The following is a 22,792-nucleotide window of genomic DNA, read 5'->3' on the forward strand; positions in this document are numbered from 1 at the left end:
ATTTCCAAATCTGTAAGTTGCTTGTCCAGGTCATATATACTTTGAAAGAACTTGTTGATCAGAAGCATCACAGGATTCGTGCTGTAAATGACAAGAATAAAAAACAGGAATCACACATGAAGATTTAAGAAACTACAACAGAACAGAAAATAAATAATTTGTTGATTCCACTTAAATGTGACAAGTTAAAAAGTAAAAAGAAAACAATTAAAAGTGAGACTGCAAAAACATCTGACATCTTCTTCCTATTTTAATGATGTAATTAGGCAACAAGTCTCAATTTAAAATCTAATGCAACTGCATTTACTCGAGGGGGGGGTAACAATACAGTCTGTGGATTTGGGCTTACAAAAACAGCAAGGTTAGAGTATCTAAATTTTTGGTAAAATCATGTAATGGGGATGTATTGAGAAGATTTTCAGCAGATAATGTAGAGGCTGTAATAGCACCATGTCACACTGAACTCATACATCTGATTCACAGGATGAGGTTTGCAGCTGCACATAATCTGCAGTATTGTCCTAGTTTTTCCTGTGTTAATGACACCCTCATCACGACTCTCTCCATTCACAAAGCAAATCCTGTCGTGATGGGAAGAACTGGCTCTGAACAGGCTGTGGGTGTCTCAGAATTTGGAGAACATGTCTAATTTTTGCAGCATCCTTACAGCCAGTCACATGCTGTCTTTTCATTGAGTTCCTCTCCTATACAAACTGAATAGGATCACGCTGTAGGAAATGTATATTCAGAGCTGCTGCTGCACCATGTGATTAGTGTCTTTCAAAGCGCTTGTCACTTTTGCATTTCTCTGCTCTGCTTATATTCACAAGCCCTGTCCAACTGATTTGTATATGTTTATCATAACAGTTCATCAATGTGTGTACCTGAATGAATTCCAGATCACAAGACTTCAGGCTAAAATAAATGATTAAATCTCAGGATGAATGAACTCCGGCTATCTAGACAGGTGATGTTTAGCTCTTTGCATCATGATATCTGACTCCCCACTTTGTGTGTAGTGCGAGGCAGCTGCTGCTGTGCTTTGAAACACAGCGAGAGAGAGGAAAAGCGTCCTTAAACGTGGGCTGTTGTGTAATCCCTCCCAGGGCCCCTTTGCTATTTTTGTGCCTGGGTCCACACGTCACGGTTGGGTATTTTCTCTGGTGACTAGCTCGCATCAATAGATCTTCTAATGTACACCCAGTCAGCCAGCAGCTTCATGACTGATGGGACTTTACCTTGCTAATTTATTTCATTATTGTTGCCTAGACATGAGGAGAATGGGGAAACGGACTATGCAGCATGAGGAATGTCACATGTGACTGTCGATATGGGACAGGGGACTATTCAAATGTCAGGTTTGTATGAGGATTATATTTGATATCTGAATGTCAGCTGCTGTATGAGCCAAGGCTTTCTTCCCATCAGACCGTGTGCTTTATATCATTCTGATCACAGTGAGAGCTGTTGATTGATTCTGCATGCTATGTGCTATGTTGCTGTCTGAGTACCACAGAGGGTTTTACCATCCAGCTTCTCTGAAGCCGGTCATCTCCTTATGATATTTATGGATTTGTTGTCAGCGTGAGGCTTCATGCCTGTTCCCTTTAATGGCCAACTTAGCCTCTAATGATGTAATGCAGCGGCATAACGATGCTCTCCGTAGCCAGCATTTGTTTGTTCATTGTCCTCTCTCGTGTATGGAAAGCAGTAAGGGATGTGCCCCACAAATGTCTGCTGTTCAAATATATTTCTCCATAAAGTCATTTCTCCGTCCATGCGGACATACTGTACCACAGTCAGCCCACAATTGTCCTGAAACACACCTACTGCCACCCACCTGCCTCCTGTTGTTGCGCGTCATTGCTGCTGTGTCATATATTTTCGTAAAGGTTAGTGCTTGTTGCCGGGAGCGAGAGAAATTTGCACTGAAAGGTCTGCTGGTTCACTCTTTATACAAAAAAGTCTGTTGAGATACTTGTCAATGAGACTCTGAATATGTCGGCACTGTTCCCTCTCTGTCGTGCTTAGTTCAAAGGTATGCATTGTTTCTCAGGGTCTTATCTCACTGTCACTCTGCACCCATATTCCCCTTCCCTCCTCTCGTAGCTCACAGAGGATGGAAACTAAGCAATGAGGTCAGATCGACCTTGAAAGGGAGCTCCCTACCAGGCCTCTCAATTTTGTTACCCCATGGCACCCCACTTAGTTTACCTCTGTAAACATCCCTGTTGAAACATGGATCATTCCAAACTGAGGCAGCCCTCGCCATCCTTCATATGCCTTCATTATTTTTTCTCTATCCTGTTCTGGTAGGAGCCCTCATATCTGTCTGAAAGCAGAGCTACTGAACCGTAAACAACCAAAAGAGGCAATGGGCATTTTCAAGGAAAACACAAATTGGAGATTATCATCCTTACAGCTGCTTTCGAGCATCTCAAGAGTCACCTTGGCTTTGTATCCTCTGGTTTATGCCTGAGGAGTGTGTGGTGTGCTAACAAAGAAAGAGAGGGAGCGAGAGAAAGAGAGTGAGAGTCGGAGGATGTCCTAATTAAGGGGAACTCAGAGGGTTTGAACCAGATAATCTTACATAACCTCGTTAGGGAGGACACAGCATTTGATACTGAGAAGATGGAAATGACGTGCCCTCAGAGACCCATCCCCATGGCATGAGACGAAAGTGTAGTGACAAAAGCAATTCACTTTAACCACGGGGATGATTATGAGTCCGGCATGTTTACGTGCAGTATGTGGTCCTGTGCGGCTCAGTGTGGAGACACAAGTAACACAGTGAGGTTAAAGGGTCTCATGAGAGACAAGGAACCAGCAGATGCTATGATATGATCTTGGCATTAGATAAAAGTTCAGCAGAATATGTTTGGTATTTTATATAGGTACTGCACCTAAAGGGGTGCAAGTAGACACATCACACTTCATCACCCATGATCTGACACCTGTGTGATGGCATGCATCACCACACATACCATCATTAAAAAAAAGTCTATTTCTAGCATTATGTCCCACATCTGCAGGTTTTAAGTATTTCATTTTGATAGATTATTTTTTTCAAGTTGAGATTTTTTTTTTTTTGGTAATGCTCTTCAATGTTTACAAAAACTGAACAAGTGAAATTAATATTTAAATGTTTAATCTGGGATACAGAATGCAGAAGTACCTGGGTGGTATATACGAGATATTTCACAGCTTACAATGTTGGAGTTTTGCAGAATGCAGAAGCTGTTCCCTCCATGTTTCCCCTGCAAAAAGCAACTCTGATGTCTGACCATTCATTAACACACATACAGATATTTCCTTTAAAATAGTAAATATTCAAATAAAAGTGACATTTCACATTGAGAAACGACCACACACAGCAAATTAACATATGCATATCAACAACCATTCATGGCACACTTACTACAGTAAAAGCATGTGCATTAAATACCTACACACATCTATGCACGTTCACAGGGCTTCAGCAAATTTGGGGCATCAGCAAATTTGGGGCATTTGCCAGGTTGACATGAGGTACCTTTGGTTTCTTAGAGGCTGGTAAAGAGATTTTTTTTTCCATTCCTGCTGTGAGGGAGCTCATTATGAATTTTATACTCCAATTTTATTAGGAGGACTTTTGGAGAACAGTCTTAAATAGCTCCCACTCTCAAGGAGGGGTTTTAACTCAGATTTAACTATGGAATCGATTGTTGAGGATTAACTTTCTCCATTTTTTTTGTCTTGATAATCCCCCAGTGCATCTCTACATAGTAGAGAAATAGTTTACATTATTGTTTTTCACACATCCATATTTGAGTTCTCTAATTTTCAATTCTGTCTGATTTCTTTCAGATGACCCTTCCCTGCAATCAATTCACATGTATGTTAATATCACTCCAGTTACATAACAGATAGTGTCCTTGAAAATCGATCCCAAAGAAAGTGACATTGGATTCATGGAGTCACTTGAAACTACAGCAGGGGTAAAAAGCTCCACTGAGGGTCAGGACAGAAATGTTGCCCAGAAAAATAGCACCTCGGAGGCAGCACACAGTAAAAGGAGTCTATCAGTCGAATTGGATGCAAAGGGGAGGCACCAACGACTGCAAGAAGGTCAGAGCAGAGACACAAGTGGTTTCAAAGAAATGTCTGACTCAGGGAAATCACTGCAATTAGAAGATCAGCAATCCCAAATCCAGTCCACAAGCCATCAAGACTACGAGGTGTCTTCATATCCACTACGGTCCACAAAGGCATTTCCGATTGGCAGACAGAAAGCCATAGGTCACTTAGTTTCTGCACAGTCTCCAGGACCTGCATCTCACAGGAAGTCCACCAGTTCACCTGAGGGCCAACAACAGTGCTCGCATTCAGGCATGGATCAGCTGTCAGAGACCATGTGTAAGGTGGAACAGAAACCACAAAAGCCTGGGAAGTATGTTTGTGATTACTGTGGAAGGGCGTGTGCCAAACCCAGCGTGCTTAAGAAACATATTCGCTCACACACTGGGGAACGGCCCTATCCATGTGTCCCTTGCGGATTCTCCTTCAAAACTAAGAGTAATTTATACAAACACAGAAAGTCCCATGCTCACTCTGTCAAAGCTGGAACAGTGCCACTCTCAGAACTTGGTTCTTACAATGCCAACACAGACCAGGGGTCTTTTGAAGGGGAAGGAGAGTTATTCTCTGATGCTGAGCAAAGCACGGACACGGACGAGGACACTCTTAACGACCCGTTGCTGCTGCTGGACTCTCCAGTGGAAGGATCAGATAACACTGCTGTAAAAGTACTAAATCTCATTGCTCAGAAAAAGGGAGCCACGTCGATGTCAGCTCAGGATGGTTCATCCCAGCCCCAAGAAATCAATGCACCTCCTGTCGCTGCCGAGGCTAGCCGTACAATTCAATCTTGCACGATCAAACAGAGGCTTGCACTTCGGCTGTCTGAAAAAAGAAGCAGCGACTCTGACCACAATCTGTCCCTCCCAAGTCAGTCTAGCAAGGGCAGCACGGACTCTGGCTACTTCTCGCGATCCGAGAGCACCGAGCACCAGACTGGTCCTCCAAACACCAACGCAAAGTCCTATCAAGAAATTATGTTCGGGAAGTGTTACAGGCCAAGTCCTAAGCAGGCAACATCTTTTGTAGCTTGTAGCACAGACTCAAGTGAGTATACTGGGAAACGCTCTGAGAAAGGTGTTTCCCGCGTTTTTACCCAAGAAAAAGATACCGTTGAGTCAATCAAAATAAACACAAAGTCATTCACGAGGGAGGAGGTAAAAGAACCCCTGTTAGATGCTGGCTCTGATGTGGGGCCTCTGATCAGAAGCAACTCAATGCCAACATCCTCAGCAGTGTGTCTGACGATGCCTCAAGCCCTCCGAGGCAGCCACTCGTTTGATGAGAGAACAAGCACTGGGGGCATGAGGAGGCTCAGGCGCCAAGCTGCTTTCGAACTCTCCGCACATGACGGCCACACAGACACTGACAGTCATGGAAAGATGAGTGAGAGTGGCATTTCACCCTCAGGATTGGAAATGGAAAATTACCCCCCTATGGCATCTAATATGAGCCATCAGAGGCATGCAATGGAATTGGCAACACGGAAGCGTCGGAAAGAGAAGAGGGAAGAGGAAGATATGCCAGGTCAATATGAGAGCCATCATGAACAGTGTGAAGAAATGTTTGATTCGAGCAAGGACTATGATTCAAAACAAGCTGCAGTTGGCATTATGGCATTAGGAAAAGGACATTCTTCAAGTATGCTAACACAGATGGACAGGTGTGACATGGACATATCAGTGAGCCTTGAAATGTCTGGTCGAAAAACTTTAGGGAATGTAATTTCTGTTATCCAGCACACAAACTCGATAAACAGGCCTCACTCTGAACAGGAATCGTACAAGTACCATGGGCAGAGACAGGAAAGTATGTCTTCATTTCAAGCAATGGAGGCAAGTGAATCGTATGAGATGGAAAGAAGTGATAGTAGGCTGAGGCAATCCTTTCAAATGGGCCCCAAACTTGTGCGGCAGCCCAACATACAAGTCCCAGAAATTAGGGTCACAGTAGAACCTGACAGTCCAGAAAAAGCTTCAGAGGTGCAGGTGAAGGAGCCAGAGAAGCACGTGGAGGAGTTTCAGTGGCCTCAAAGGAGTGAAACTTTAGCACAATTCCCTCCAGAAAAGCTCCCTCCAAAGAAGAAAAGGCTACGCTTAGCTGATATTGAGCACTCCTCTGGTGAATCTAGCTTCGAGTCTGCCTGCACCAGTCTCTCCCGTAGCCCGAGCCAAGACAGCAACTTATCTTATAGCTCCACCTTCTCCTTTGACAGGGAGGAGAGCTTGAAGTCAGTCTCTCCAGCCAGGCAGGATGAATTTGGCAAACCACTAGAGCTCTTAGCTGTGCCAGGGAGTGGGCACTCCCTCTCTGTGCTCAACCAGCGTCAACAACATGAAATGAGACGCTCCTCCTCTGAGCAGGCGCCGTGTAACTTGCGCAAGGAGTTCCCGGAGGTACGCAGCATATCATTTGACTATGGCAGTCTTTCTCCAACATCCAAAGTTAGACACGTGGACATCAGCGCTGGCCACTCGGCTGTGAGGGAGAGAAGGAGGGGCAACTTGGTGCGACAGGAGTCATTGAATATGGACACTGAGGTAACACAAGTCCCATCACAAGTGTTTCCGCAGTACCTCAGCAGCACCTCCCCTCCATTCACAGCAGTTGCTGTTCTGCCGCAGACTTTGCCAATATTTTCCACCGGGAATACATTTCCCCAGCTGTCACATCCAAGCCTGTTAGTTCCTGTAAGAATACAGACTCATGTGCCATCCTATGGCAGTATCACATACACTTCAGTATCACAGATTTTCGACAATCAGTATGAAAGTGTTAGCTCCACTACATCCACCTCTCAGAATCAAAAAACTTCAAGTTTGTCTGGAAATCTTGATTCTCATAATGTATCATCTCATACCCGACCATCTTCAACACACACCCTAAGTGTTGAAGCCCTTGATTTGTCCTCAGCTAAGCTCAAGACAGGCATCCCTCTCTCTTTGACCTCCAGAACTATCTCAACCACTAACGCCTCCAGTGGTGGTGCAAACAAACGGATGCTATCCCCTGCCAGCAGCCTGGACCTTTTCATGGAGGTCAAACAGCAAAAACGTGTGAAAGAAGAACGAATGTTTGGGCAGATTGTAGAGGAGTTGAGTGCTGTGGAGTTGGGAAAATGTAATTTGAGTGAAGAAAAGGGACACAGGTCAGAGATGCAGGGTGCATCCACACCTCATGCTCAGGATGACTCACATAGGAGTAAATTTATCACACTTCAGCAAAAAGTGACTGAGGCCACTGAGCACGGATTTGAGTTTGCTATGGAGAGTAGCTCCCTAGAAATCAACTCACCTCCCTACTCCATGCTATCAGTCAGCGAAGTGAAAGAAGCTGGCACAGAGAAACGAGTGCAGATGGATATGGTGGCACAGCTGGTTACTAGTCAAGACATCCTGATCTCAGACACGGAGCATTCAAAACTGTTATCTCAGTTTCCAAGTCTTCGCACGACGACAGGTGTGAGCTGGTGTTATCTCAACTACACCAAGCCGAGCTGCTCTCACAGCAATGCCCCTTTCTCCTCCGTGTACGCCACCTGGTGTGTGAATTCCCACAACCCGAACCCTCTTGAACTTAGTACCAGTGCTGCTCTGGCTCTACTGCGGTCCAAACAGAGGGGCGACAAAGTTATATACACTGTGGCTGCCATGTGTCAGTCTGGCACGGGAAAACTGGTTTCATCCCTCATCCTGTGGAGGCAGACCATGGAACAGGTGGGTAAATTATGTAATCTCTGCATTAAGCATATTGCTGTCTTAAAAATCTAAAGAAACATTTGTTCTGGACCTTAAGAGTAAAGCCGTATTAATGACATATTTAACTGGTCTTGCCAATATCGCCGTTACCTATAGAGGAACTACAGTTATTAATACCTCTAAGGAAAAAAAATTAAAGTGCACTGGCAGTTTTCCACCATAGTAGCCCCAATAATTGAGATAACTGTTTGAAATGTAGAAACTGGACATTACCTTATTAACCAGAATATGCCTGCAAACTTCAAATCATTTGGCATAAACGACAGCATAATTCATGTTTGCAAAACATGCTGTGTAACGGCATGTGTAACATACAATATTGGAAGCATCACGTTACATTGTCGATGTTAACAAAATGTCTGTTCATCTAATTCAGCTGCAGAGGAAACCGGAGCCCAAAGAGGTGGACATCACCTACGGGAAGAAGGTGAAAGACATCAGCTGCAGAGTGAAAACTACCAAGGAGGAGTGGAAAGAGAGGGAGGCTTCCACAACCCAAACAGTGCCAACACGCATCAAGATCTTTGAGGGAGGGTCAGTCAAGATATTAGTTCATAGATCATTAGTTCATTCAATCATAACACTTGCAAGTGCAGCAGCTATGATGGGATGTTAGCGCATACACAGTTCATCTGTGCTCTTTTTACCTATTCTGGACTGATTAATGTATTTCCATCTGGAATACTGTATCTATCTTTCAGGTACAAGTCCAATGAAGACTATGTGTATGTCAGAGGTCGAGGCCGGGGGAAATACATTTGTGAGGAGTGTGGTATTCGCTGTAAGAAGCCAAGCATGCTGAAAAAACACATCAGGACCCATACAGATGTGAGACCATACATCTGCAGGGTCTGCAACTTTGCTTTCAAAACAAAAGGTGAGCATTATTTAGGCTTGTAGAATAGGATGACAAAGTGGTGAACGTCGCTCCATCCTTGCTTGTGTATGACTGAGCCTTTCCAGGACGCCCCTTTCATACCCAATCATGATACTATCACCTGTTACCAATCAACCTGTTTACCTGTGGAATGTTCCAAACAGGTGTTTTAAGAGCGTTCCACAACTTTCCCAGTCTTTAGTTGCTCCTGTACCAACTTGTTAGAAACATGTTGCTGCATCAAATTCAGAAAAAGCAGATATTTACAAAAATCTATGAAGCTGATGAGATAAAACATTGAATATATTGTCTTTGTAGTGTTTTCAATTGGGTAAATGTCAAAAAGGATTAGCATTCAGTTCTATTTATGTTTTACAGTGTTCCAACATTTGTAGAATCGGGGTTGGAGTAAGAAAAAGTAAAAAAAAAGAAAAGAAAAAGGTTGTGTGGGGACATAAGATCTTGGTGAAAATCTGTTTTAACAAATCTGTTCCTTTAAGGACACATGCAGGTATTTTTCACTGAAAAATGGTAACTTCTTTTATTGTTTTATAGGAAATCTGACTAAACATATGAAGTCAAAGGCACACATGAAGAAATGTCTAGAACTGGGAGTGTCAGTGACGATGGATGAGACGGAGATACAGGAACATGGTAAGATACTGACGTGTGTAATATTCTTGCACTTGCATAAGTTAAAGCAGCACAAATTCACCTAAACTGATGTGTTTGTCTTTTAAAGTGGACGACATCCAACAAGAGACCAAGACAGAGGTTGTGGTCCCAACCAAACACCAGTTCTCAGACGCAGAGGACTCTGAGGGGATGGATGAAGATGTTGACGAAATTGATGAAGATGATGACGAGGACGATGAATATGAGGGTGACTCCACTCCAAAGTTGCGCTCAAGAAGCACGAGTCCTCAGCCTTGTGGAGTTACTTCTCTGTCAGTCACAGCCACTGCTGCTATCCATGGTTATTCCCTCACCTCTCTGCCTGACACCGATGTTCACCAACAGCCCTCTGGTAGGCAAATGGGCTCAGACCATCGACCTGTTCTTGCAGCAGACCACAGAGAGAAGTCCATGGATGAAGACTCTCTGACTATGCTATCTCCAGACCAGGCTAGCTTCCTATTTGACCCCTATTCTTCCTGTCTGCTCTCTCCTGGTTGGGAGTCTCCCATCAGGGAACCCTCCCCTTCACGTCTGCGTTACCCATCCCCGAGGCGAGAACTCTCCCCGCGAGGTCGCTCCACTCCCAGATGGGATACCTCCCCGCTAAGGCCTGGTTCGCCCAGCTTCACACCCATTCAGCGCCTCTCCCCGGTCTCTATTGAACGACCCATGTCTCCTGGAATAGAGATGGCTGGAAAGCGAGAATCCTCAGTCAGAGGCCGGCAGAGAGTTGTGCTGAGGGCGGTTTCACCACGCAGAGGCTCGCATCAACACAAAGGCAGTGGTGATAAAACCAGACACCAGGCAAAGATGGAGATGGCTCAACAACAAGCAGCCTTTGAAATGGAAATGGTATGTATCATGATGTTTTGTGCGCATGATTCTGCTCTGTCAATTGTCAAAAGTATCTCTATATTTTGTGGAAGTCAGATATAGCGTACACTTCTGTACCACAGACTTTCATTGTCGTCCAAAAACTATTAGAAACACATCAGTGAGCTACACCATTGCACTGATGACATGTTTCTTCATTACCATACTCACTGTAGTTTATTTTGAGTCAGTCCCACATTGGCTTTCTGCTTGTAAATACTCTCTAGAGCATCAAATGTGTATTAATCAGTAGCTGAATGATACACAATAGACAAATATACAAAATAGCCCCAAACAAAATACAATTTAGCTCAGTTTTAATATGAAGGTATATATTTATGATCCATTCATGAAGAGTTGCATCTTCAGTACGAACGAATGGGCTTGGAGGTGAGTTCCACAGACAGGGTTGGGAAGTTGTGAAGTTGGTTCTGGTCTTTCATCAGATTCCCAGACAACAACAAAAGTATAAAATACTATAACCTCATCATTGAATAGACTGTGCAGCCATGGTGGGGATTTGTGTTCTTCAAGTGCTGTCTAGGCTTGTACCAATTGGCGATCGGATCATAGCAGGGATTGGTTTTTCCTATGCCGATATTATAATAATCTCTAGAATCTACACACGGCTGTGCATTCAGGAGCTATGTCCACCAAAGCATTTTTTCCTGATAGTAGCGCATTTTTAAGAATTGTTTGAAATGGTAGTGCCACATATTTACAGTGCACTAGACATGCAAACAGTGTGATGAGAAGAGGGACAAATAGAGAAACACTTCAAACTCATATGAAAGTACTCCTTGAAATGGGCTCCATCCATATTCAGCAACTGAACCAAATGATGATACTCACTGAGATGTTTCCTTGCCCACAAAATCTCATGAAGACACATAGACCAGCCAGACTGTTCTCTCTCCCTGTATGCTTCAGCCTTCAGCCAGAGCCAGGACCAGAGCAAGTTCTCTACCTTGTACCAAAATGTTTATATTCAGTATTTGCTGATAATGCAAACTATGTGAAAAATTAGGTACTTGTAACACATAAATTAACCATTACTTCTGGGCATATTCAGTATCATAGCAATCAAAGTGTGTTACCTGAAAAAAACATCCCAGCTGGATGTTGTTAGAAGAGCAGCTGGTGTTTTCAGCTGAGAAAAACACCTTGATGGACACAGCCCCTTAGAGGTGTTTCTGGTGAAGCAGCATGTTCGGCGTCTAAGCCCCATCAGTAAGAGTGAGAAGTGAATTTGAAATCCTTACAAATCAGTTTGCCATCTCTTTTCCATGGATCGGAGACCCCACATTTCCATTCTCCATGTGCTCGCTGACCAAAACTTTGCTCTGCACTCTTTAGGAGTAGTTAACTTATGGATTTGGGTTGCAATATTAAAGGGTTAGGGTTAACCCTTATATTAATAATGTTAAATGAAACATGACCCTGTGATATTTCTCGAGTTGGGTTCTTTCAACAACACTGCAAGTACATTATGACTTTTGTTGAACATCGCTCGACAGCATTAGCAGCAGGCTAACTTAACCATACTGTCTCCACCTGGACACACACCCCATGTGAGCACTGAATTCTGAGGTGTGATGACATAGGATGTCATTAGATTAGACCACAATATTGTCACGCCAAGCACAGACACACAGACTTTTAAAAGGGTTAATACAAGATGGTACATTTTTCTTTAGCACTCACTAAGTTGTCCATGCAGACATTTAATGTGATCAGCGATGACGAGCAGCCATGATTGGATGCTATGAAAATAGACACGATTGCCAAGTTTTTTACTTGATAATGCTGTATTTCTCACATTTCTGCATTTTTGCTATCTGTAATACATGTTCACATGAGAAATTATCTTGGCAATGTTGAAAGTGCTCCTTACGCTGCCAATATGTCGTTTCAGGATCAAAGGAGCAGCTTGGCTTCCAGTCTGCCTGGTGCTGCCAGTTCTCATCACCAGAACATCCTCAGCCACCTCCCTCTTCACTCCCAGCAGCAGGCCCACAGTTTGCTCCCTGTCGTCCCTGTTGGTGGGCTCCAGATGTTACACTCCCCACCTTCCTCCAGCACTGATGTCACCCCCTCGTCGGCGCCAAGCCCCCAAAGCAGCGAGGGCCAGCGTTGCAGCAGCAGGGAGGGATCTGTCCACGGGATCGAAACTGGAGGAGAGGACATCAGGGGCCAGAACCAGCTGTCCTCCCATCAGGCCGCTCAGGAGAAAAGCCTCGACCCTGGCGTCAGGGACAGCAGACAGGAGGAGAACGTCCAGACCTGCTTGAAAGCCATTGCCTCGTTGAAGATTACCACAGAGGACCCTCATTGAAATCCCCTTTTTCTCTCTCCTTGATTTGACCTAGGAAACGATGCCCCTGCTACACCTGCAACCTTGTCGTCCCTAGCCCTTTAGGCACATAACCTCATCTTTATCTCATTAGAGGCAATATAATAACACTTCCTCTGATCTTGCACATACTCCAGACAGCTCCTTCTAAATCTGAGTGGCGATCAAACCTTCACACTGAAGAAGAAGCCAACCCTGTCTGATGTGCTCTTCTCCTCAGAGACTCTTTGAAGTGATTGGATGAGCAGCAGGATGTCTTGCAAGGTGGAGAATCATTATTGGGTGCAGGTGCAATATGGAAAGATATTATGCTAATATGCCTTTGTTTGACATGGTAGTTTGCGTACAATTGCACATAAATTATATTTATGGATTCTGTACAAATGTCCTTAACATATACTCCTTCTTAGATGCATACAAACAGTGTATTTTACTGTATGTGTACTTTGAAAATAGACTGTTGTTTAATGTAATCATATCAAGGTGTGATGCAGTAGTGCAGTAAATAAAGACTATTTATAAGGGGAAAAGTATGTGTATTATAAAACAGTCTGACCAAATTTTAAGTAGACGCTTCTTGTGCAGTTTGGTGCTTCTAATCAAGCAGCAAGGGTCTGTGCCTTTACTTTGCTTTTCATCATTTTGTTATCAGAAGGTTGTTGTTGAATAAGGAAAAACGTTGAGGTACTCTTTATTCAGATGTGTCAGCGCTGTCAGAGAGTTTGCTCAAAGAAAAGCTTTTCCTTTTTGTTCCGTTAGTTCTGCTGACAGACGGATGCAGCTTGATTTATGTGAAACAATCTTAAAAAATGTTTCTTATGTTGCGTTTTTCTTAATGTTGTGGTTTTTATCTTGGTAAAAATGCATGGGATTTGCTATTGCACAAAAATAGAGGAATATGTAATTATGAATACTGTAAGATGTATTTATATATTAGAACGTGAGCACTTATTGATACTGGTAAATATTTGACTACTATTTATATGGTATATCTGTACTTATGCAGCAGTGATGCAGTTATGCAGTGAGCCACGCTGGCATTGCTTTTGATCTCATGTCTTTGCTTTGATTAAACAGCTTTCTTTCCTCTCTTATACAGATGACCATAAGCATTTTATGAGTTTTGACGATGCACTTTCATCCTTTCATCTTCGATGTTCAACTGACTTGGTCAGTGAAAGTGGGGGAGTAAAACATGTTATGTTCTCTTGTAGTTTTGAAACATTCCAGTCGTTTTTTCACATTTCTCATTTTGTGAAACATGTTGCACACAAATTCAAGGGGCTATGATGATCAGTCAGTGGTGTGTTTTCTTGCATTTCAAGTGTAACTGGATAAATCAATATCACTTACTGTAAGTAATACTAAAGTAATGATGTTAACAGCGTGAGTTGGTTGACCATTACTGCTCAAAATGTAAGGAATTGTTCACCAAATGCATTACTTCTTCTTTGTATATATACGTGTATTTTTATGATTTAAACTATTTTTGCAGTGTTGAATTCTGAAAACTTTTTATGCAGATTGTTTATATCTCTTTAAGAGGTAAAATGTCTGCAGTCGATGTAACGGCGGTTTCATGAGGGCGAAAATAGCAGTGTTGATTGCTAACACCGTGTCTCGTCTTTAAAAAAAAAAAAAAAGTGTATTCACATCTTCAAGTGGTTATGTTGCCGGTTTGAGAAAGGATTTCAAAGTCAGAAAACACTTTGTTCACTCATGTTTACATAAAGAAATTTTAAAGGTGCACTGCTTTAATTTTGTGTTTCCCTTTCTGAAGATGTATGTAGCTTTGATTTCATGGTTATGTAATTTTATTTGTCGTGATATCGGTGCAGAATGCTCATAAAATGTGAAGGGAAAGCGAAGCCCTCTATTTGCTTTTGCATACAGTATGTAATCAGATTGTGTTTGTGTTTTGTTTTTATTGTGTATTCATATTTACTGAACTGCATTGTGCCTCTCATGTCTATGAAATTCCCTGTAAAACACACAGAGGACAAATCATTTTACCTCTCAGCTAAAAATTTTTGAGGACAAAAACCTCAGTAGCCAATCTGTTGTTTAGCTATTTGCATCAAAACTGGTTAGTCAGGACAGAGTGCCTCTTTTATGCTATGGGGACTTTATTGTTTGGTGCTCTACTTTTTCAGATTAAATTCAAAATTGTTTTAAAAGAACATACTTCTAACCCAAGGATGTGTGTCGGAGCTTATTTCATGTTTTTAACTTCATTATTCAAAATGGCGTCCATACATTTCCACCTGCATAATTCACAGTTGTTCAAATTAGAGCACACAAGGAAAGGTTTTCAGATGAGATCATTCACATTTTATCTTGCGGGGGAGTGTGGAAAAAAAAAAAAAAAAATCTACCTACCAGACTCCTACCAGTGACATCCTCTGGTGAAAAATTATTATTGCAGTCATAACATGGAACAAGAAAAATAAATTATTGCTTCCAAAAATAGTCCTCACCTTGTGGATAATATATTCAACCACGTTCAGGTTGCATCAAATTCAACAAAACTCCACTGTATATCGGCAGCTCATACAGTGTACTGCACTGCACTGTCAGTAAATACTGAATGTGTTAAGCGTATATTAAGCGAGGTAACGACTGATCTTAGACAGTATTATCCTCTCTGGGTTGGGGAGGGGGCCTGTTCTAATTCTGGCCAATCAGAGAGACAGTTCATTTTTTTCTCTCTCTTGCTCAGTGACTAGGCCTGTCAGGCCCATTTGTTAGAATAATTATATGGCTGTTAACAGCATCCCAGCTTAAAATAAAATTTGTACTGCATTGGTTTAAAGCAGCAGGGGCATCGCATAAAATGGCTGCTGAAGACCTTCACAGAAAAACCTTTAAATGATGAAGCATTTTGATTGTACTCACACACACAGCTACTGTATGTCACGCTCTGGACGCAGGACGTAAATTCCTGCTTAGATTACAATCAGAGGAGGATATGTTGTTTTTATAAGCGGGGTGTCCTGGACAGACAGACATACAGTACCTCTGTCCTCCCTCTCTCTGCTCAGAGTGAGCTGTGCTCCCCTGGTTTATTTTGAGGTGGTCTTATCACAGCTGTTGTATCTGTGGTGGCAGCCTGTCCAAGCCCCTCGACACTCTTCCTTTTCCCACTCTGGCCCTTGGTCCTGGTAAGACCCTGTCTGCTCATTACCCTGCTTCTTTGGGGACATTTAATAATCTTACATTCTGTGCTTGAGATGGTTTCTAAAGCTATTCTTATTCTTAAAGGTACTAATAACTGTTTGTTTGAATTGGATGGCTTCCAGAAGCTTGAAGTTTGTTGAAAATGAGAAAGATTTAAACACAGACTTGTGCCTGTGTCACTCAAATGGGAAGAGATTCATTTTGATTAAGACAGCACTTCTATTTAATCTATTTCTCTGATTGTGCACCACCACTGTTGTTTCCTTGGACAGTCAAGAATTTGATAATGCCTTTTCCTACACTCATTTATTTTTAGTTGAATTTTCATTTGGATATCTGTCTCCTTTAAAAATACTGAATATGAATGGGGTCACTTATGTAATACTGCCATTCTTTATAGTTGGAAATGCAGCTTTTGTACGCACAACCACTGACATTGACATCAATAAGAGTGGATTAGAAATAAATAAATAACTTGCCCATATTAAGAAGTTCCTAAAATAGCCTGTGGGGTCTGGAACAGGTGCCATGTGGTCTGCTTGTGAAAGCACAGGCAGTGTGAAGGCTGCACTAATATTATGTACGCAAACAGGCTCTGGCTATGAGCCTGGGCAACACAACAATACGCAAACAGTCACAGAGGCACCTAAAATACTTCAATTCGATCACTGTGGCACATTAATAAGGTTTGTTCTTACTTTAAATTAACCAGGGTTGAATTACTTTTTAGTCAAAAACGCCAACATTTTTTTAAAATTTGCCCATCTTATGCATAAAGCATAATATGCTGTCAAGACCAAGCAGCAATTCTACAAAACAAAACAAAAAAAAACTCTGATTGAGCTCTTTCAGTACAGAATATACAGCTGTTTTTTCTGTGCTTTGCTCAAAGGCACCATGGTGGTACCTATCATTTATGTGCTGATTATTTTCTAAATTCAGCAATTAATCATTTGGTCTAAAATATGCCAGAAAATGGTGCAAAAAATACTGTTATAAAATCCTGAAGTCAAACATGACTTCTTCAGATGCCCTGTTTGTTTGGTTTACTGTCATATATCACAAAGAGAAACAGTGAATCCTCACATCTGACAAGTTGGAACCACTGAATGTTTCACATTCTTGCTTGAAAAATTACTAAAACTGTTAATCAATTATCAAAATAGTTGCTGATTAATATTGTGTCTTTGAACTTACTGATCCACTGACTAATTGCTGCAGCTCTATCTGCAAAGGGCTAATATCTGCCCATATATCGGCCCAGCTGATTCATCAGCCTCTCTGCTCTGTAGGTGTTCGTCACGGTTACAGTCGTAAAAGCACATGTGTAAATAACAGAATTAATGATGGCTTCCATTAATTTCAAGGTCCTGGATTGTGCATTCTGGCTCACTGTCACACTACAATGGCTTACTGCGACAGTCAAACAGAACACAGCCATTGTTATTCTAGTTAGTACAACCTGTGCTCTTCCAAAAATGTCTGCAGTGAAAAGGCCTATTGCTAAACTTTTTCATAGACCCTGAGGTTAGCAAATCCACTTTCAGCTAAACAGAAGTTGATTGAGTTGATTAAGTATTATCATAAGCTAGACTTCAAAAAGAAAGACACATTAGAAGCCACATTGGAGAGAACACTGATTTGATCGACACTGGTTTTGGGGGTGTATCCATATTACAATTCAAACTGAAAATCAGTCAGGATGCGTCACAGTGAAGCTAAGTGACTTATTCAGAAAATGTTCCTCTTCTGCATTCTCCTCTGCTGACTGTACGCACAAAAAGGAGTGAATATGTGAAAACAGGTCAGAGTTTATCATGAAAATCCTTTGGATAAGAATGCCGAGATGAGATGTCACTTTGATTCCTCCGATTCATCACAGAAACCAACTGTTTCCCTCTCAGCACTCGCTCAGAATAATGGAGGCTTGTCAGGAGAGCAGCCCTGCACCCATGGGTCCTGAGGCGTCGCCAGCCGAGGGTCGTCACATCGACCTGACAGAGGACCTGGCCCAGCAGCTGGAGGACATCATTAGCACCTACCAGGCTGCCGAAATTCCCGCTGAGCCAGAGGACGCAGAGGAGGTCACGGCCGTCAAAGAGGCAGACGCCCGCAAGGACCAGAAACTGGAGAAGAAGATGCTCAAAAATCTAGGTGTTTTGTTTTTTTTCATGATGTTTTATTGATTTTAGCTGAGGTGGGTTTCATTCAGCTCAGTCAGCTAAAGTCCAAGTTGTACTGAAACTGATAGGTGTGCAAGCAGAGCTGCAATGCATGTAAGTGCATCAATCTGCACCAGACGAGCAAATAAAATAGTATTTCCGCATGCCGTTTATAGTTGGCTTCAGTTGACTCAGGCGCCAAAATGGTTTTTCACTGAGGTGACAGACTTCTCATAAACCCAGACAGGTACTCCACAATGATTTCTCTGATTAATTACTTTAGGTTTACACATCAGCGTTCGATAAATCTGATGTATCTCAGGGGTGATTAAAACAAATGAAGCTCAAACCTGACTTGACTGATGTGTGATGTTTAACTCGTGTGGGATTCTTTGGCTGTTTAGGGAAGGAAGCCATGCTCCTGATGCAAAGTTTGAACAAACTCAACACTCCAGAGCAGAAACTGGAAGCCATCATCAAGAAGCACGCTGAGCTGGTGAGTGGACACGTGTAGAAAACTGGAAAGAGATTACATGCTAGTGATATGTGCATGTAGTGGATTTTTTTATGTGTATGTTTGCAGTTGGAGGAGCATCGGAGCGATCAGAAGCAGCTGAAGGTTCTGCAGAAGAAGCTGCTCCAAGTGATGAAGGAGAAGGACCAGCTGCAGAGCGAGCACAGCCGGGCCGTGCTGGCTCGCAGTAAACTGGAGGGGCTCTGCCGAGAGCTGCAGAGGCACAACAAGACCTTAAAGGTACTTCACTTCGTGTCATTTCTGCTCTTCATGTAGTAGTGGACGTGAATCAGGTAGGGTGTCTAATCTGAGCTTCTGACACTGCCATTTGCTGTTGAGCTTTTGGTGCCGGGTGTTGCAACCATATGTTGTGCTCTTCAGGAGGCGACATCAGCTGGCACCTTAGATCAATCACTATGTCAAAGCTCGGGATTTGACCTCGTAAACTGCCACAACCCCAACTCATGTCGTGAAGTCAAGTGTTGTTCGAACCAGCAAATAACACAGCTTTTTATGTCTGTTAATTTATAGTGCTTAGTGGTTTGAGATGTGAAGTAGTTTTAGGGTATAACAAGGGAAATGAGGTGTGTTTTATGATGGCCTCTACAGCAACTATAAGAATAACTCAGCTGAATCAATAAGTTGATTAATCAAATAATTTATTAGCAGAAAAATAATAATGTTTTTAACATTTTGCTAATCAATTCATTTTTTAAAGTATTGTTTCTGGCTAAAATGTCAAACATTACCTGATTACAGCTTCTAAACAGTGAGGATTTCCTGCTTTTCTTTGTCCACTGTGACAGTAAACTGAATATCTTTTGGTTCTGGACAGTTAGTCGGACAAAATCAGCAGCTTTAAGACATCATCTTGGCTTTTGGAAAGTGGAGAGCTTTGGAAATTTTTTCACTATTTTTCAGTCATTTTACACACAAGACCATTAATCTATACTGCCAAAAATTTGTTGCAGCTCTAATAACTTCATGCTTTGGTTCCTGTGTGTGTACTGTATAATCACAAGACTTTTGATTTGTAATTGACCAGATCAGCTTTAGCTTAACTCTTAGCCCCCAGCATGGCAATGTGAAACAACAAAACAGACTGGTCAGAGTACAAGCTAAAAAAGCCCCTAGCTCTACACCACTGTGTTAATTGCAAATGTATCATATACAAGGTTGTTTTGAGCTTCAACATCCACCCCTGAATTGCAGGAAGAGACCCTGCAGAGGTGCAGAGAGGACGACCTGAAGAGGAAAGAGATCACCACCCATTTCCAGGGGACACTGAGCGAGATTCAGGCCCAAATTGAGGAACATAGCAGTCGCAACACCAAGCTGTGCCAGGAGAACAGCGCTCTGGCAGAGAAGCTTAAGGGGCTCATTTCACAATACGACCAGCGAGAGGCGGTATTGATCCTGCCACATACTGAGCACACATAGCTTCCAAACAGTCACACAAAGTTTGAAAATGAATTCGTAAAGCCCAATCTACATGCAAACCTCCCTGACACAATCTGAACTGTACTTCTGCAAAAGCTCACACATCTGTGCCTCCGTGCCAGTTTCAACCGCATGAATTATTTGCACATTTCACCCAAGTCTTACATTTATTGGTTTCAGTATTTCAGTTTTATGCAGCCAAAGCTCCCTGAGCAAGAAATGAAACAGTTTTCTGTGTGAAAACGACCCATAAATTCACCTGGTTGTCTTCCAGAACCTGGAAAAGGTCTTCAAGCACAGAGACCTGAAGGAAAAGCTGCTGGAGACCAAACTTACGCAGGCAAACACAATACTGAAGGAGGCAGAGGAGAAGCACAAGCTGGAAAAGGAGCTTGTAAGTTTTGTGTATCAGATTTGTCCAGTGCCACAAGCATTTTAATATCATATTTGCAATTCTAATCCTATAATGCTCATTTTCATGCAACATTTTAATATTCCACAGTTGCTAAAACAGGCAGCAGAGTATAAATTGCAAGTGAAGGTCATGAAGGAGCAAGAAATCGATACAAAGACCCAGGTACAGTAACAGGGCATCGCAGGCAACATTGGCTTGTTTTTCTACCTCTCTGGAGGCATGCATAATCTTTTTTTTCTCCATTTCTCCTCAGCTTGATATGTACTCCAAGAAGTTTGATGAATTCCAGGGCACAGTATCAAAGAGTAACAGTGTCTACAGCAGCTTCAAACAGGACATGGACAAAGTAGGAGCAGCTTCACAGAATATTTGAAGTCATCTTCATGATATCGGTTATATTATTTAGCTCATCTGTGAATAAAAATATGATACAAACTCGAATAAGATAAATCCCATGAGATTTACATGAACACTTAAACTGTATAAACCTATTTTTAGAAGTGGCTTTGATTGTGTATTGTGTAACAGATTTTTTTTTATCGTGTAGATGGCCAAGAAAATGAAAAAGCTGGAGAAAGAATGCCAATCATGGAAGACTCGCTTTGATGGCTGCAACAAGAGCCTCATTGACATGGTGGCAGATGTAAGAAACATTTTTCTTCAGTCATTTATAGCCCAATACAAGGATTTGGTTGTTTGTCATAAATGTTAAACCCACCAGAAGGCATCTTTTTACTAGGAAAGACAAAGATTTCTCCACTTTTACCTATACTTTTCATACATTTTAATCTTTCCAGAAAGCAATCAAAGAAAAGGAGTTTGAGCTTGTCACCATTAAGAACCAGAAGCTTGAGAATCTGTGCAGGGCTTTGCAAGAGGAGAGGAAGAGTCTTTATGAGAAGGTGCAGGGAGCTGGAAGTCAACCAGACAGCAACACTAGTCAACCAACAGAGAAGGAGGGCTCTGAGGTGCTGGAGACCCCTAAAGTGCCTAAAGATGAACACCCTGTGCAGAATACTGCAGCCCCTGCCTCTGCAGCCCCCTCCGGAACACCAACACTCGAAACTCCCCTGACCAAGGAACTGGCTAAACTGAAGACTGAGCAGGCCCACCTGAAGGAGATTGCTGGTTCTTTCACAGTTTCTCATTTTGTACCCACAGAAACAGCTATTAGCCAATCAAAAGGGCTCTCTGAGGGAGTCCAGGACCCAGAGAAGAACCACATAGAGGAGAGCAATGGCGAACACCTCCAGGAAGTCAAGGAGGATGGAAACCAAGAACAGAGAGATTTAGAAATGGAGTCAGTTGATTAATGCTGGCACTACTGGGGAAAATGTATCTGGCTCATGTGAAATTCATAGCAATAAAAAGAAAAAATCTGGGTCTCTGTTCTGTGTCTGATCCTGATATTTCACAATTTAAGAAAAAGTTTATTTTAGTACCTGCAACAGCCCAACTACAACTAGGAAGCAGTTTTATGGCTTTTCTAACACACATATCAAAACGTAAAGAACGTTTGGACCCGGTAATTTACTTCCTACATGCAGACCTGTAGAGCTGCCACCAGAGAGATTCGTTTAGGTTTAAACACACCCACACAGGTGTTATCAATTATTCCAGTGGGACAATGCTGGGAATTCAGCAAAGTACCGTAATTATCTTTATCTGTCTCCTAAATCCACATCACATACTGGTTCTAAGCAGGTTTTGAATTGATGAAGGAAACAGAGGATCTGCTAACATCTGCAAAAAAAAAGGTGAAACTAAAGCTGTGTCTAAAATCCATATTACATTCCAATTCTAGACAGTAATTTCTAACCATACTAATAGTATATTGATTCATAAGTTAGTATAAACATGATGGCCATTTTAACTTCACAAACAGACACTGAAATGTTTTTGTTAAGATTTGATACTGTCATTTCTTTGTTTTCCAATATTTTTCTGGAGCTGTTTCACCACCACCCACAATTTATTTCATTTTTCTCCTGCTGAACAGCTCCTCCATTTCCTCCGCCATTAACAGCACACTAAAAACAAAAACGTATCTAGCATGCATATTGTCTGGTTTGAATATACTTCATTTTGTCACTTTTATGTTTTGATTTCTTTTATACAAACTGCATACTGCACAACTGCAAATATATACTATTAAGGTTAGTATATACTGCACTGAATCCAGTTAGTATGTGGGATGGAATTGTGACAGTTTTTGCACTATTAAAAGAGTAATTTCTTCAACAGGAACAAATAACAGTCGGAACTGAAGCAGTAAAGGATGGGTCAACCTACAAAAAGATTTGACCCTACATTTCCTGCAAAACAAACAATAGCTTATTATTAAACCCTCCCTAACTGGTAAAAGCCGGGCTGGTAAACAGAGGCTGTTTAATAAATGCATTGTCTTGAGTTGTCCGTTTGTCACCTGA

At 42.0% G+C, this 22,792-nt stretch overlaps 2 protein-coding genes across 3 annotated transcripts; both read left to right on the forward strand.

The window, feature by feature from the left end:
• The first annotated feature begins 1,282 nt into the window (after nucleotides 1-1,282).
• hivep2b (HIVEP zinc finger 2b) lies at nucleotides 1,283-14,800 on the forward strand. Its single transcript, XM_041953877.1, has 7 exons — nucleotides 1,283-1,358; nucleotides 3,847-7,832; nucleotides 8,251-8,408; nucleotides 8,576-8,751; nucleotides 9,307-9,405; nucleotides 9,494-10,281; nucleotides 12,218-14,800. The coding sequence occupies exons 2-7, from the start codon at nucleotides 3,951-3,953 to the stop codon at nucleotides 12,635-12,637; spliced, it is 5,523 nt and encodes a 1,840-aa protein (XP_041809811.1). The 5' UTR covers nucleotides 1,283-1,358; nucleotides 3,847-3,950; the 3' UTR covers nucleotides 12,638-14,800.
• Nucleotides 14,801-15,755: 955 nt separating this feature from the next.
• txlnbb (taxilin beta b) lies at nucleotides 15,756-21,729 on the forward strand. 2 transcript variants are annotated; one of them, XM_041953997.1, is made up of 10 exons: nucleotides 15,756-15,816; nucleotides 17,737-17,986; nucleotides 18,399-18,490; nucleotides 18,578-18,748; nucleotides 19,721-19,915; nucleotides 20,223-20,342; nucleotides 20,451-20,525; nucleotides 20,617-20,709; nucleotides 20,911-21,006; nucleotides 21,161-21,729. In XM_041953997.1, the coding sequence occupies exons 2-10, from the start codon at nucleotides 17,752-17,754 to the stop codon at nucleotides 21,674-21,676; spliced, it is 1,593 nt and encodes a 530-aa protein (XP_041809931.1). In that variant the 5' UTR covers nucleotides 15,756-15,816; nucleotides 17,737-17,751; the 3' UTR covers nucleotides 21,677-21,729. The 2 variants fall into 2 exon arrangements, with proteins under 2 accessions (XP_041809931.1, XP_041809932.1); XM_041953998.1 differs by having other exon boundaries at nucleotides 15,776-15,816; nucleotides 17,715-17,986.
• The last annotated feature ends 1,063 nt before the right edge of the window (nucleotides 21,730-22,792 follow it).

The sequence above is a fragment of the Chelmon rostratus genome, chromosome 15, assembly GCF_017976325.1.
Source record: "Chelmon rostratus isolate fCheRos1 chromosome 15, fCheRos1.pri, whole genome shotgun sequence".
NCBI classification, from domain to species: Eukaryota; Metazoa; Chordata; class Actinopteri; order Chaetodontiformes; family Chaetodontidae; genus Chelmon; species Chelmon rostratus.

What these genes read in the sequence shown, in the direction of transcription:
- txlnbb (XM_041953997.1), top strand. Translation starts at nt 17,752, where the DNA reads ATGGAGGCTTGTCAGGAGAGCAGCCCTGCACCCATGGGTCCTGAGGCG. An exon ending in GGCACAACAAGACCTTAAAG is followed by an intron (nt 18,749 to 19,720) that starts GTACTTCACTTC and finishes CCTGAATTGCAG; the next exon opens with GAAGAGACCCTGCAGAGGTG. An exon ending in AATACGACCAGCGAGAGGCG is followed by an intron (nt 19,916 to 20,222) that starts GTATTGATCCTG and finishes GTTGTCTTCCAG; the next exon opens with AACCTGGAAAAGGTCTTCAA.
- hivep2b (XM_041953877.1), top strand. Translation starts at nt 3,951, where the DNA reads ATGGAGTCACTTGAAACTACAGCAGGGGTAAAAAGCTCCACTGAGGGT. An exon ending in ATCAAGATCTTTGAGGGAGG is followed by an intron (nt 8,409 to 8,575) that starts GTCAGTCAAGAT and finishes TCTATCTTTCAG; the next exon opens with GTACAAGTCCAATGAAGACT. An exon ending in CTTTGCTTTCAAAACAAAAG is followed by an intron (nt 8,752 to 9,306) that starts GTGAGCATTATT and finishes ATTGTTTTATAG; the next exon opens with GAAATCTGACTAAACATATG.